This window comes from Paramisgurnus dabryanus, chromosome 20 (assembly GCF_030506205.2).
Source record: "Paramisgurnus dabryanus chromosome 20, PD_genome_1.1, whole genome shotgun sequence".
In the NCBI taxonomy this organism is placed as follows: domain Eukaryota; kingdom Metazoa; phylum Chordata; class Actinopteri; order Cypriniformes; family Cobitidae; genus Paramisgurnus; species Paramisgurnus dabryanus.
In genome coordinates this window covers 8,308,231-8,322,538 of record NC_133356.1, presented here as the reverse complement: position 1 = coordinate 8,322,538, position 14,308 = coordinate 8,308,231, and the positions used below count along the sequence as shown (strand labels likewise).

The following is a 14,308-nucleotide window of genomic DNA, read 5'->3' as shown; positions in this document are numbered from 1 at the left end:
AGCAATATTATGTGGATTTTATGTATTATTATATTTTATCGCAAATTGAAGGTGGTCCTTTGTAAATGTGCTAAATCGCATTTTAAAATGAACAAGATTTATTTCTTTTATATTATGGGGGTATTATGTACAAGACCTGGATATGGTTTTGCAAGGTTCTGAAACACTGTGGTCTGAGATCATCTATTAATTTCTCATTATTTTGTTTATACAATACCTCCCTAAAATAATGAAACAAGCACAAATATCTTTTACAGCTACATTTATTTAAAAAAAGCAACAGACGTCCCATCTTACATGAAACCGAGAAACACATTTGTAAAAGCATAGAAACCAACAGTGTTTCCTAGCAGCATCCAAATGTTGGAATGAGAAAGACAAATGAATCAATATATATCTAATGTGATGGACAGGCAAAGCTACAGCTGGCAGCCTTCACGTGACCTTTCCCAAAACAGAAACCAACCGCTTTTTTCTTTTATTTAATAAAATAAACAAATTTAGGTTAAATAGGCTTAAATAACAGTGTTAAATACTAGACACTCGATTGAAGGATCTGTACAGAGATAAACACATTTTGGCATGTGGTACACTGACTCACACAGTCCAGTCTGTTTTAGAGGATCTGTTGTGTTGTGTTCAGATTTAACACCAGTGTCATTACACAGACAGACACACACATCAGGATTCAGTGTGTTGAAGGCTTGTGTGTAGAGGGATGAAACGCTGCATACACCTGCTGTTTTACGGAGGCACAGTCTTGACAAATACCGGATCGATCAGATACAGCCGAATCAGTTCAGGAACTGTGCCGAAAGAGAAGTAGAGTGGCTCCATGTTTATTGCCAGAACTTCATGAGGATGAACGGAAACGATTCAGAGGACACACACAGGTAAGCGCTTTGAAAAGGCGGAAAATGAGAACTGTGGTTTTTCGTCGAGCCACTACAAGCCTCAATGTGTTACATTCACAATCCATCTTATCGTTCAGATTATTTGTGTTTAGGAATAAGATTCAGGTGCTGATATTGACAAGTACATTCTCCTTCCCGGTTTCTACTGGTGCCATCTGGTGTGAAGGATTAGTAGGTCCCAAAACTCTTCAAATAGCACCAACAAAGTGTCCTTCACTGTCCGGTATAAACTTACATTCTACATCTCATTGGAATTGCAGTAGGAATTTGCTTTGTTAGCGAATCTGTTGTCGCTGAAGCATTCGTGAAATTCACTTCCGATGCTTCAGCGACAGACAGTTCTCCAGTGGTTTTGCCCCCTCGAGGGTCTCCTGATTCTCTTTAGCACCCAAGACCGAAAGACAGGGATCCCGTGAGAAGGTTTTACCTTTCTCTCTGGGCAGATAAAGTCTCCATCAAGGTTTCTTGTCAATGGAATGAAAGAACCACTCGGTGAATTTCCTGAGCTGAGCGGCAGCCGTCTGGCTCTCCTCCTGTAGTCGCATGTTATCCTGCCTTAAGTGCTGAACCTCCACCTGCAGAATAGCCTTGTCCTCCTTCTCCTGCAAACAAAACAGACAATTACTCAATTAAAATATCGGAATAAAAAAACAAAGATCCTGTGTACAACCAATTCATATAAATTACAGTAAAGGTTTTAAAAATAGATGTCAATGAATGCTCTAATCGATTAGTTGGTCTGTGACGTTGCATGGTTTTGCACCAGCATCGTTTTGGACAGCGGACAGGTATTTGTTTAATACAGGGCGAGGTCTGTGGTTATGAAGTCTCAGAGCGATGATTGACAGGACAATGATGAAATCAAAAGTACAAAAGAACATTAACAAATAAATGTTATTAATACTTTTTGTACAAAAGAAAGGGAAGAATGTCAAGGTCTAAACATAGGCGGAGTTTATGGAAGAAAAGAGGCAATTATGATGAGCTATGTAATAGAAATATAAGAATTCATATTTTATTTGTCTAATATTAATATTTTAAAAGGTATACTAAATAACACAAGGCTAAAATAGTTTTAATTGATTGAAACCATATTTAAAAACCATAAAGCCACACTCTCTCGATAATCTCAAAGTATTGCAGTACCCTTGTTTGCCAGTAGGTGCCCGAAACTTGGCCTATGGGTCGTATTAATCGTATTAAAGTGTATTAATTGGTGGGAAAGTTTCTTCACCAGCCCATCCCTAAAGATTACAACTTTTTGTAATCTGTTTATTTATGTTTCGACATTTAAAGAATTTTTACTATATACTGTAAAAAGGACAAACTTGTAAACGTGCGTAATCGGGTCACCACATGTGCGTCCAATCAAAACCGTCTATACTTTTATACTTGAGTACCCTGATTTATTTACCCAGGTTTTATTTAGTCAAAATAAGTAAAAATCTAATTGAATCAATGTTTAGGTTTTTATCTGATTAATAAAAATAATTGTCTGATTAACTGATTATCAAATTAATCGTTAGTTGCAGTCTTACAATCAAGCCTTTCCAGTTTACATAGGAATAGCCATTAACTCTTTCACCGCCATTGACGAGATATCTCTTCAATTAAGAGAAAACGTTTCCCCGCCAATGACAAGATTTTCCGTCTTTCCGCAATACCGCTATTATCCACCAGGTGGCGCACTTCCGCAACTTATACAACCCGGAAGTAACGCCTCACGTGAAAGAGAAAGAACTCCGTGTATGTTTTAAAGATCACTCTGCATCTGATCTCTATCAAAAGTCCTTCGCAAAAATGGAATTATCTCAGCTTTCGGCTCAATATTGGGTGTTTTTGAAGAAACCTACCCATGTTTGAGAGGTGATTACAAGAGAACTAATGAAGGTAGGATGAAACGGGTTTTTTTTTTGAAAGCAGAGGGTCTGTTCTTTCATCTGATATATTGTTTGTTTATATATTTAAAGAAGAAAATTTTCTGGAAGGCATTAAACTTTTGTGAAAATCATGAAAAATGCTGGCGCTGGCTGGCAACTTTTTAAAAAATGCTGGCGGGGAAAGAGTTAAAAGAAGAACTGGAGTTTGCAATAATACCATAAAAACGTGTAACATCCATGAGGAAACTGCAAGAGTATCGTGAAATTTATGTTAGCACGGCTTAATAAAAACCGGGAGATAGTGCGGTCTACAGATTGTGGTTGCACCATTTTAATGAACAGAAAGCCAACAAGTTCAAAGGAAAAATGTCTAATTTCACATATCAATTGGATATGAGAAAGTATGTAAAATGAATGTCACAGTTCCTCTTTGACAACAGCTTCATAATAGAGATTTTACAAGAGTTTAAAGGGACACTACACTTTTTTAAAAAATAGGCAAATTTTTCAGCTCCCTTAAAGTTAAACAATTGATTTTTACCGTTTCAAATCCATTCAGCCAATCTCCAGATCTGGCGGTACCACTTTTAGCATAGCTTAACATAATCCTTTGAATCTGATTAGACCATTAGCATCACGCTCATAAATTACCAAAGAGTTGCGATATTTTATTAATTATATTACGCCGTGCCTGAAAATAGCTCCCTGCAAAAGTTACCAAAGGGACTATTTTCGGGCACTGTGTAATATTATTGTGCCTGCTGCAGCCATGGTAGAGCAGCAAAGTCCTTGATTATTCCGCCAGAATGAGAGTATAGTTCCTAACCATAACTGCCTAGAAAATCACAACTTTTAATTTTCCGTCGGTTTTAGACCACGATGTAACTACAGAAAAGTCAAGTTTTAAATAGGAAAAATATAGAAACTCTTTGGTTATTTTTGAGCGCGATGCTAATGGTCTAATCAGATTCAATGGATTGTGCTAAGCTATGCGAAAAGTGGTACCGCCAGGCCCAGAGATCAGCTGAATGGTTTCCAAAACTGTAAAAATCAAATGTCAAACTCTAGAGGAGCTGGAAAAGGAGCATATTTTCAAAAAAGTATCCCTTTAAGAAATATAGCAAAACAATGACACCTTTAAAAAGATTGGATTTTTAAATTCATTCATAATAACTTTACATGTAAACTTTATATACAGTAAATTTGAAATCAGATGACTCTTGTTGCATATTCAGCCCAACAGGTCCAACACTGCATCCGATATTCGGCCTAAACCATGACTGCATTCAAAGTGACGCATTTCTGTCCACAGTCAGTCTGTGTGAGCGCATGCAGTTTAAAATGTCAGGAAGCAGGACATTAAACTGCACTGACATGATGGCAGTTCAGCGTGCTGGGTGCCTGTTGCAGTCGGTTTAATGCATTGTTTGGTCATCCTTCCTTTTCAGAACCATACTGACGCATTTCCTTGCATTTAAAACATGGTGAGTGCATGCGTGGGAAAATCGTACCAGTAAGTGATACATTGGAAGAATAAAGTGTTTACCTTCTTCAGATCGTACTGCAACTGTCTCAGAATAACCTCCAGTTGATTGACTTTGCCTGTCAGTGTGGATGGAGAGGTACCACTGAAGAACAAAGCACAGAAAGGAAAGGGAGACTTTAGACATCCAATACACAACAAGCAGATATGAAAATGATCAAATTCACACATTTTCAATGCAATTCATCAAGCAATGCAAAATCTCAATGCTAACAGACATAAGGGGCTCTATCTTACACCCGGCGCAATGCAGCGCAATGCGCGACGCAAGTGTCTTTTGCTAGTTTCCACCCTGCGCAATTATCATTTTCACGTTTAGCGTTTCACGTTGTTTAAATAGCAAATGCATTTGCGCCCATTTTTGAGCCCATGGGCGTTCTGATGTTAAAACGAGGTGTGTTCAGGCGCATTGTTGGCGCGTTGCTATTTTGAGGCAACTAAAATAGACTACGCCATTGACCAACAAAAACCTGGTCTGAAGTCAATGGCGCGATATGTTTTTTTGTTATTTAAAGAGCGCATTAGTAATAAACGCCTATAAACGGGACGACAACGCGGGTTTGCTTATCACATACATGAATGCGCAGCAGCACAAAAACGCTTTTAAATATGAAAGATTAAAGGATTGAATGTAAAAGATTATTATTGAGTCTCTTGGACATAAATGAGGACTAATTATGAGACGTTAGAAGGCACAAAGAGCTGCTTCACCTGCAGCCTGGTAAGTAAATAAATGCTTTGCTTTAAACAAATGCATCTGTTTTTAAATGTTTTTAAAATGCTACCTCACAGATTTATTATATGATGATGTGGATATGGTGAGATGACGCTGTCCAAGTGCTGAAACGTGCGGAGAGCCGTTTGTAAATTCTTTATCTCCTGTTTGTTACAAATAAAGTATTTTTAGAGTACAAACCTTTTCTTACATACTTGTAAATTATTTTTTGATGATATTGGATAGCCATACAGTTAAAGCAATTACAAGCCTGCTTTTTTACTTCCACGACTAAAAGAAAACGGGTTTTAAAGGTTTTAATTAAAAAAAATAAAAATTTCAATACAAGTAAAAAACAACACAATTATTTAACATTAATCTTAAACTGGGGATCTTCTTCCTCTGCTTAGTTTTTCAGTTTACAAAATCCGTCATCTAAATAGGGATTAAACATAGCGCCAGCGCAATTGACTTTTAAAGGGGATGAGAGCTGAGACTCTCATTGGATTATTGCACGTTACGCCCAAAATACTCCCATTACTCATAAAAAAAAAGGACCAACCCTTTTCTACCATGCGCTCGGCGCACAAACCATTTTTCCCGGCCTTAAATTAGCAAAAGTGGATTCGGAAACGCCCATTTAGACGTTGCGCTGTGCGCTTAAGACAATGCGCTTAGGTCGTTAAAATAGGGCCCAAGATGTAATCCACATTTACTACTACAGTACAGACGGTTTCGCTGACCAGCTGAGATGGATGCCCATTAAACCTCCTAATGTCTTGTCTAAAAAAGGAGATCAACTCGATTAACATACAGTTTGACTACAAACTAGACCCTTGAGGTTTGTAATTAGGTCGAACCGAGTGAACACACATAGTGATAAACCTTGTAATGCACTGTAAGTCGCTTTGGATAAAAGCTTCTGCCAAATGCATTAATGTAAACGTTGTGAATTTAGAATATGTTACTCTATAGCCGTATGCTGTGGTTTCTTGCATGCGATAAGATCCCTGTGTTAAACTCACCCCGCCTCCAGGGCGGCTCCTTCTGCGGCCGCCACGCGTCTGGTGAGCTCACGGGAGATTTGCAGCGCTTCGGCTCGCTGCATGTCCGTCATGGTGCAGAACGAAGCCACGCGCTGGTCTGTCAAAGAGAAAACATCAAACACAATCAGGATCTCTCTGGAGAACTGTTATACTGTAGCCACAGCTGGACCTTCACCTCTCAATATCACAATCATACAAGACCAAAACAATTGAAAATGGCTGTGATTTAAATAAAATATTATGAAAGCGCTTTATACAGAGATATGATCTCATTGTTCGCTCAGGACAATAGTTCAACTCTTTTGGGGTGGAACATCTTTATTTAACAAGAACACAGACCGGGTAAATAATGTGGTGTGGGGATATTAGTTAGATCACAGTGATTTTCAATCCTGTATTATTTAACACCAGAACATTCCTGACCATTAACCATCAAAACAGATACTGGAAAACCCCAAAGCTGGGTTCATTCAGAGCTGCTCTTATCCACAAACAAACAAAGCAATAAACTCTGACTGTTAACATGAGAGCAAACTGCATCAGCCAATAAAAACATTAATGTAATCATTGTGTAATGTACTGTAATGTCATTTCACTGACATTACAAAATAATAGCAGCGGCTTTTACAGTTAAAAAACCGAGCTATTGTCCTCACCCAGAATAACATACTGTAAAACATGGGGACAGTCGGCGTCGACGTCCACCTGGTGTTTTCAGCCATGTTTAAAGACTTTGGTGTACAAGTGGCCTCTTATGGATGTGACAAAAAAGGACACAAGTATTTGGGTAACTAAATACTTTATAGGAATTTTCTGAATTAAAATGCACAACCCAGAAGCAATAATATCCAACAAATGGAGAAGGGACAGCTCTTTAAAGAACAAATAATATTTTGACTCTGATGAAGATGTAATTGTGCATCGAAACTTTAGTCAATGTTGTGTACCTTTATTAAAATATTTAATATTTATATCTGAGCTGCACTGCCGATCCACTTTTTTGTCAACAAATAATATTTAATTTATTTTCATGTGCGCATTTATGAGGAAGAAACAACATTATGGATGTGACAATTCTGAAAGCTGCACTTACCCAACTATAAAAAACTGTTTACATGTAGATCAATAATGCGATTATTTCCAATAATCAGAGTAAGGACTTCATCGCAGTAAGATGTTTACATGACTGGAGTTAACCTCTTCACTCCTGTTTACGTGCAGTTTTTATTTTTTCCGAATGATTCAGAAAATAGCCCAATGCAGAGCAAAAATGATGAACTCACATATAGGGCCCTATTTTAACGATCTGAAACGCAAGTGCGAAGCGCAACGCGCAAGTGACTTTGTGCGCGGATCTTGGGCGCTGTTGCTATTTTCCCGGCGGGAGTAATAACTTTTGCGCCAAGCGCAAATCAATAAGGGGTTCATTATAAGTAGGTTCATTATTCATAGGTGTGGTTTGGGCGTAACGTCAAATAAACCAATCAGAACGCTATCCAACATTCCCTTTAAACGCAAGGGCGCAAGTTCCATGGCAGGTTGCTATTATTATGATGGATTTACCAGGCGCACGCCAGGAGCGGTTCACAGCCGAGGAGACCGACGTTCTTGTAAGAGCAGTCAAAGACAGAGAAGTTGTTTTGTATGGGGAGAAGAAACCCGCCCAAATCAGCGTCGGTTAAACAGGCGTGAGAGGAAATAGCCACAATTGTCTCATCAGCTGGCATCCCCATCGTTGCGCCAAGCACTAAAATGATGTCAGGAGACGGGGGAATCCCAAGCTTGCCAGCATAAATCGGGCACGCCGTGTAACGGGAGGTGGATCTGCCTCTACACAGAAGCCAGCAGAGGACATCGCTGCGTCCACCCTCACTGCTGAAAGGGTTTGGGGGCTTTGAAATCGGACCCAAGAAACGCAAGCAAGGTCCAACCCCAAAGTACTCTTACAAATCAAGTTCATATACATTAAGGTTTCTTATGAAAACATTTTAATTATTATTTACATAAAATAAACGTAATACAGCCACACAACAAACGTATGAAAATATTTTAATCGTTATTTGCATGATAATTTTTTTAACGCAGCAATACAATAAATAAAAACTATCACCACAATGCTCACCACTATGATTTCCCTTATCTCATGTGTTAATATTTTTTATTGTAACAATTTATGATTTGCAAAAATAACTGTTGCATCTGTGTAGATTAGATAAGCAAAGTGTGTGCATGTTGTGCACGCTATACATTATGGTCAAGCATGCGCCCTTAAAATAGCATAATGACCCACGCGCAACTCGCCACTGACTTTAGACTAGTATTTTTTGGTCAGTGGCGCAATTGTTTTTTTAAACTGCAAAATAGCATCAGAGATGGTTTGCGCCGGAACACGCCTCCTTTTTTGCGCTGAACCGCCCAGGGAGCGCAAGTTTATTCCCTAGTTTGCCGACGTGCGTCTGTGAAGGGAAAAACCCGCTGTGCGCCGGTGCAAAATACGAATGATACATGCGTCACTGACAAAGTCAATTGCGCTGGGTGCAAGATAGGGCCCATACTGTTTTAATTTACTTACAATAAATGAAAAATGTGTTCTTATGGACAAATTTCATTATTCGTGCAATGATGAAGACAGAAATATAACATAATGGTTTTATGTCACGTTATTTGAGCTGTTTCTGGATAAAGGCAAACTGCTGATAGCTTCCTAATGTCAAGTTTAAAAAAATTTGCACTTAAAGTTTGTGACAAAAACACACACGCACTTTAGTTCGATTAAAGTTTTGCATGGCCGCACACTGCAATTAAAAACGGAGTACGCCACCTGTTTAATACGATTATGTTTGATGCAATTATGAGCTTAATCCACTTTTCTATATAAATGACTGGATTGCACATAGAACGTTTAACGTAACAGCGTGAGGTGAAGCCAGCGCAGAGTTCGAGCGGCCATCTTGGTATACTCAACCGGCAGAGGGCGTCATTGACTTCCATTCAAAATCATGATCTAAATTCACATGGTTTACAGCATATCAGTCAAACACGATTAATTTTTAGGATGTGTACGTAAATTAATTTGTTATTTCTGGTGTCATTTGGAATGTTTATGTTTTAATTGTGCAGGATAAGGGATTTGTACAAAATTTTTAAGGTGACTGTGTCTGCATTCTGTTAATGCGCGGGTATAAATAAAGTTTTTTGACATTAAGCTACAAGGTCAGCGTTATTTCTCTGAATAAGTTAAAGGGGACAGAGAATGAAAAAACATTTTTACCTTGTCTTTGTTGAATAATGGTAGTCTACCCACATTTACAAACATACAAAAAGTGCTAAACATGTTAAACATCTCAGTCTCATAGAAATTCCTCTTTTGGAAATGTCAGCCAGAAAACGGCCCAATCTGAAAAACTGATGCTTATGACATCACAGGCATCTCACTGCCCCTCCACTTTTAAATAATTGGCTACATTTTTTGAGTGGCAGCAAAGTCAGCCAATCAGTAATGAGATTGCAAGTTAGGCCAGTAGGGGGAGCCAAATAGGTGCAAAACCACTTGTTTAAAATCCCCCACCCTAATAGAGCTATCTGAGAGAGGTTTTTAGGAAGCTTCTAAGGCAGGGGTGTCAAACATGCGGCCCGCAGGCCGGATGCGGCCCGCAAAGGTGTCCAATCCGGCCCGCATGATGATTTATACAGTTTTATTAAATATTAAATACATATTTAAAAAACCCTTTTAGGCGGGTGTCTAGTTCGTTTTTAATATGAGAGACTTGCGGAAAGCAGCAAAACGCGGAACATAGACTAAACACGGTGCCCAAAAATCTTGCTGTTCTATTGTTACCGCTCCGCTAAAGATCCACCGATTCTGGTAATCCACTTCGTGTTTTCCCGCCCGCTCCGCAGCATCTCTGTGTCCACTCTCTGCCTAGAGAGCGAAGACAACAGTTTCCGAAGTTCGTTGCATTAACAGGTGGATTCATTACATTATATCAGTTGTTAAACCGCAGAATTAGTAATTTGTAAGTATGTTTATGTATTTCTTCCGGTAATGATTTGCTGTCAGTGTTCTAAAAGTGCTAACAACTTAGCAAACAACAAAATATCCACATTCTTATTAACGTTACAATACTTGTCTAATCGATTTAATGTTCCCGATCAGATCTAAGTTAATATAAACACTAAATTTGCTGTTGTTGGCACACTTTGTAGACAAAAAATACAAAAAAACACCAATGCCTTCACAAAATAACGACAGAGAATGGAAAGAGAGGCTTTTAGAAGCAGTTCAACATTGCAAACATGGATTCAAAGCTCCATCAAGCCAGCAGGTAAATCATATTGAATATTTAGCAGATTGTCACACTTTAATTCTTATTATATTTCCCATTATTATCACTTGTCTAAGTTGATGCTAGTAATATAACACATAATATTTATAATACTTTATTAAAACCATAATAATAGTACCACCCCCCATAGTGCCATTTTTGGTTTGGGCCACTGCCCCATCTAGCATTTTCATTTTCTAAATGACTGTTCTCATTACAAATATATTCCAAAGAAAAGTGAATGGTTTATAAATAATTTTGGCATTAAGGCAAAAGAAGTTAAATTAAAGCTTTTCAACCTATAAGGCCAGTGGGTTTTGTTCAGATGTAAATTTGTGTGTATAATATACAGTATGAGTGTGACCTTATGAAATGTAGTTTTCACAGAGCTGTGTGTTTCTCTGGTTTTCTTGCTAAACAAACTAATTAATTGGTTTGTTTAGTTAATTTTAACACAATTATCAGCACACTAAGGTTTTAAAAAATTATCCGGCCCGCACTTCATGGCGTTATTTACCATCCGGCCCTCAGCCTAAAATGAGTTTGACACCCCTGTTCTAAGGCATCATAGACCCAAACGAAGAAATTTTTGTCTACATGTCACATCACAGAACATGGATAAATACCCCGTTCAATCATTATATGTCACCTTTAAGGTAACTTGTAAAGATAACATAATTACAAAAGCAGAAAATTTTGCACATAAGGTACAAAGCATGATTATTTATTTAGATTTCAGAATGAGCACGTTTGTCATTAATACTAAATATGCTGCGATCTGTCTGCTGATCTGATACTGTAAAAGAGATGAATGTATGAAACTGTATGAACTGATTAAAAAGCAAAATGTACAACTTTCAGTAAATAACTATGAAGATGCTTAGGACGTTTGCATTGTAATAACGTACAGGGAGACTTCAAATATAAAAACGGAGACTAGTAAAGTGATGTTTTATCATTAAAATCTGATAACGTCCATTGATTTAATAGAATGTTTGGGTATACCAATATGGCAGCGCGGTGGCTTCACAATTGTGACGTCATCCGCAATCCAGTCATTTGGCTTAATTGCATTATTTTTATTGAAGTATTGAGTTTACATGAGACGCAGTATAATCACAATAATGCAAAAATCCCATTATAATCGCCTATTGAGGGTGTATGTAAACGTGGTCATTGGTGTTTAGGTCAAAACTTCATAATAATATTCATTTTTCATGCTAAGGTTGACATTTGCATGGAATTGCTCACTATATCATTAACAACATATTTGCTTTCAACATCACTGAACATATTATGCACAACATCATTGCAAGTCACATGATTAGACACGCCCCTTCTCTGAATACACAGCCAATCAAAATCAACCTCATGTAACCTTTATACATGTTAAAATCTACTCGGTCCTGTGTGTTTTAGAAAATATGTCTTGAGATCTCTATTAATAAATTGCTTTATGGTTGTTATGAATCCAAAGACAGCTATTGAACTTCACTTGTTTTTGTTTTTATAAACACACATGACACATCTATTGCATGTCGGGCTATTCATAGATTCTTCAATGCACAGTGTGATTCCCTTCACGCTCCTCAACCGTTAATTTACACAAACATATATTGATTATGTCATGGCCTTCTTTACTGACAGTTTGTCTCTCTGTATGAATTTATCAGCTCTGTAGTAAATGTTTCAGACATGCTTTTAATTATCTTTCCAACCCAGTACTGCGGTCTAGCTAAAACCAGTCGAGACGCTTTTAACAAGAGCCCAAAAGCTCAGACTGAGGTCATGTGACCCGCTAAAACATTCAGAAATAGGTTAAATGACTTCATTGAATAAGAGTGCCATTAGCAAAATGATGATAGACATCTTACAAATCCATTTACAGAAAAAAGCCAGGACCACACGTGAGGGTCCAAAGGTTACTAAAGGTGTAGACGGGCTTAACAAAGTGATGTTTTCAGATGCTAATGGCTCAGGGGCAGAATAGGGCGACAATTACCAAACTAATGACATAATGAGTGCTTAATAGTAGGTGGCAGTAGTTCGTGCTTTTTGTCTGTCTGATGTTGAGTGTCTAGCATGAATAAAAGCTCAAAAAAATTATGGCAAAGCTAAAAGATGGAAAAAAGGTAACATGAATTCACACATGCATACTTTATACAGTTTTTCCATCTACCTTCAAAGGCCCTTGCCGCATCAACGAGGTGAGACCAGTCCAACCCCGTAGCCGTGTCTGGCAGAGGCATAAGACCTGGGTCACTGAACTTTGACCTGTCCGCGAGGGAACCGTCAGAAAACCAGAAGTCATCTGTGGAGACGTGCACAAACATACACACAGACAGATGGATCAGTGACACGCACATACACACATCTCAACATGTCATTGTCAATCTTACATCTTCACCGTCCGATAACATCATCCTTTGAGGTTCACGGCACAGACACGAGAACAGAGGTGCTGGTGAAAAACCTGATGACGGATAGAAACTGAGCTAGTGTGCATGCTCCGTAGTACAATTCAGACCATCTGTTATTAGGTCAGGAAGGTCATAGGAATAAAGGAAATGGGAGTGATCAGGTTGAAAAAAGGGCAGTGTGTTGAACTGGTCACCTGCTGTCATGCTATGAGATTTTACAAGACGGCCCATCTGACACAAGTGACAGCAGAATGACCAGATTTTGATCAAGGATTTCTGTCACCTTAATATTTTAGATAGATCTAGCCTTTAAAAATGTGGATAGCAATTTACATCCGAGGAAAAATCTTGTTTGGAGCTGGTTTTTGAAGATTTCAAAAACATTTGCAAAATTTTATAAGTTAATAAAAAATGTTAGTAATAATGATAACAATTTACAATAAGGTTGTATTTGCATAATTAAACTATAGGAAACATTTTATTTGTAGTAAGTAACCACAAATGTACTATGTTCACACCATAATAACGACTGTATTTTATTTGTAGTAAAAAAAAAAAATCTGCTAAAATATTGATTACAACAAAAAGAAATGGTAACATTTTACTTAAAGGGGTGTTCATAAGACATAACACCTTCATAATCATGACATGACACGTGCCATGAACATTTTATGGACATTTATGACAACTGTCATTAAGTGTCATTTGTTCAATTATGTCATTTTTAATACAAAACTTACCTTGTTTGAGATGTCTTTGTTAACTTGACATTAACCAATACATCATAACTCCCTCCCATTATGAGAGGGAGAGTGTTACTGCGCCGAGTCGAAGTACTCCCAAAAGTGCTATTCCGCCATACAATATAGTTCCATACCACCAAACTTGCTCGTATAACAGTGCGCCCCAGCATGCACTAAGATGATAGAGGTATGTATCAACTCTTCTTAGTTAAGGTAATAACATAGTTTAATATTGAAAATGAGTAGACTATTCCTTTAAGTGTTAATACTATGTCATATAGTTTTATAACAGCGTTATGAATATTTTTCTTGACCTCAACTACAGTGGCACAAATATAATTTGTCATTAAAATGTCATTAAGTGTTAATACTCTGTCAAATAGTTTTATAACAATGCCATTAATATTGTTTAGTTCATTATTTTTTTAAAGTTTCCTCCATGTGTCTAACAAATAAAATCAATCATTTAATAATAGTAATAAAAATAATTCAAATTAAATAATAATAAAATAACAATAAAATTAAAATTCAAAGGGTTCAATGGTCAATTATTTTCCTCTTATAAACCTTAAACTCTTTCCCCGCCATTGACAAGTGTCTCATCAATTAAGAGAAAACATTTGCATAAAAAAAGTGTTCCTGATTAATTTTCATGTTTATCTGCAATATCGCAGTTACCCAATTTATGAAAAACTGAAGCCAAAACGTTATTTACTAATTTT

At 37.4% G+C, this 14,308-nt stretch overlaps 1 protein-coding gene across 4 annotated transcripts in view; it reads right to left on the bottom strand.

Moving 5' to 3' along the window:
- Positions 1–247: 247 nt before the first annotated feature.
- LOC135786699 (signal induced proliferation associated 1 like 2) overlaps positions 248–14,308 on the bottom strand; it is a 166,050-nt gene continuing 151,989 nt past the window's right edge. For all 4 annotated transcript variants that reach the window (XM_065296212.1, XM_065296214.1, XM_065296215.1 and 1 more), the window contains 4 exons: positions 12,603–12,734; positions 6,078–6,195; positions 4,341–4,422; positions 248–1,516 (listed from right to left, as the gene is read on the bottom strand). In XM_065296212.1, the coding sequence (XP_065152284.1) occupies positions 1,370–1,516; positions 4,341–4,422; positions 6,078–6,195; positions 12,603–12,734 (479 nt within the window). In that variant the 3' untranslated portion in view covers positions 248–1,369. The remainder of the gene's footprint in view (positions 1,517–4,340; positions 4,423–6,077; positions 6,196–12,602; positions 12,735–14,308) is intronic.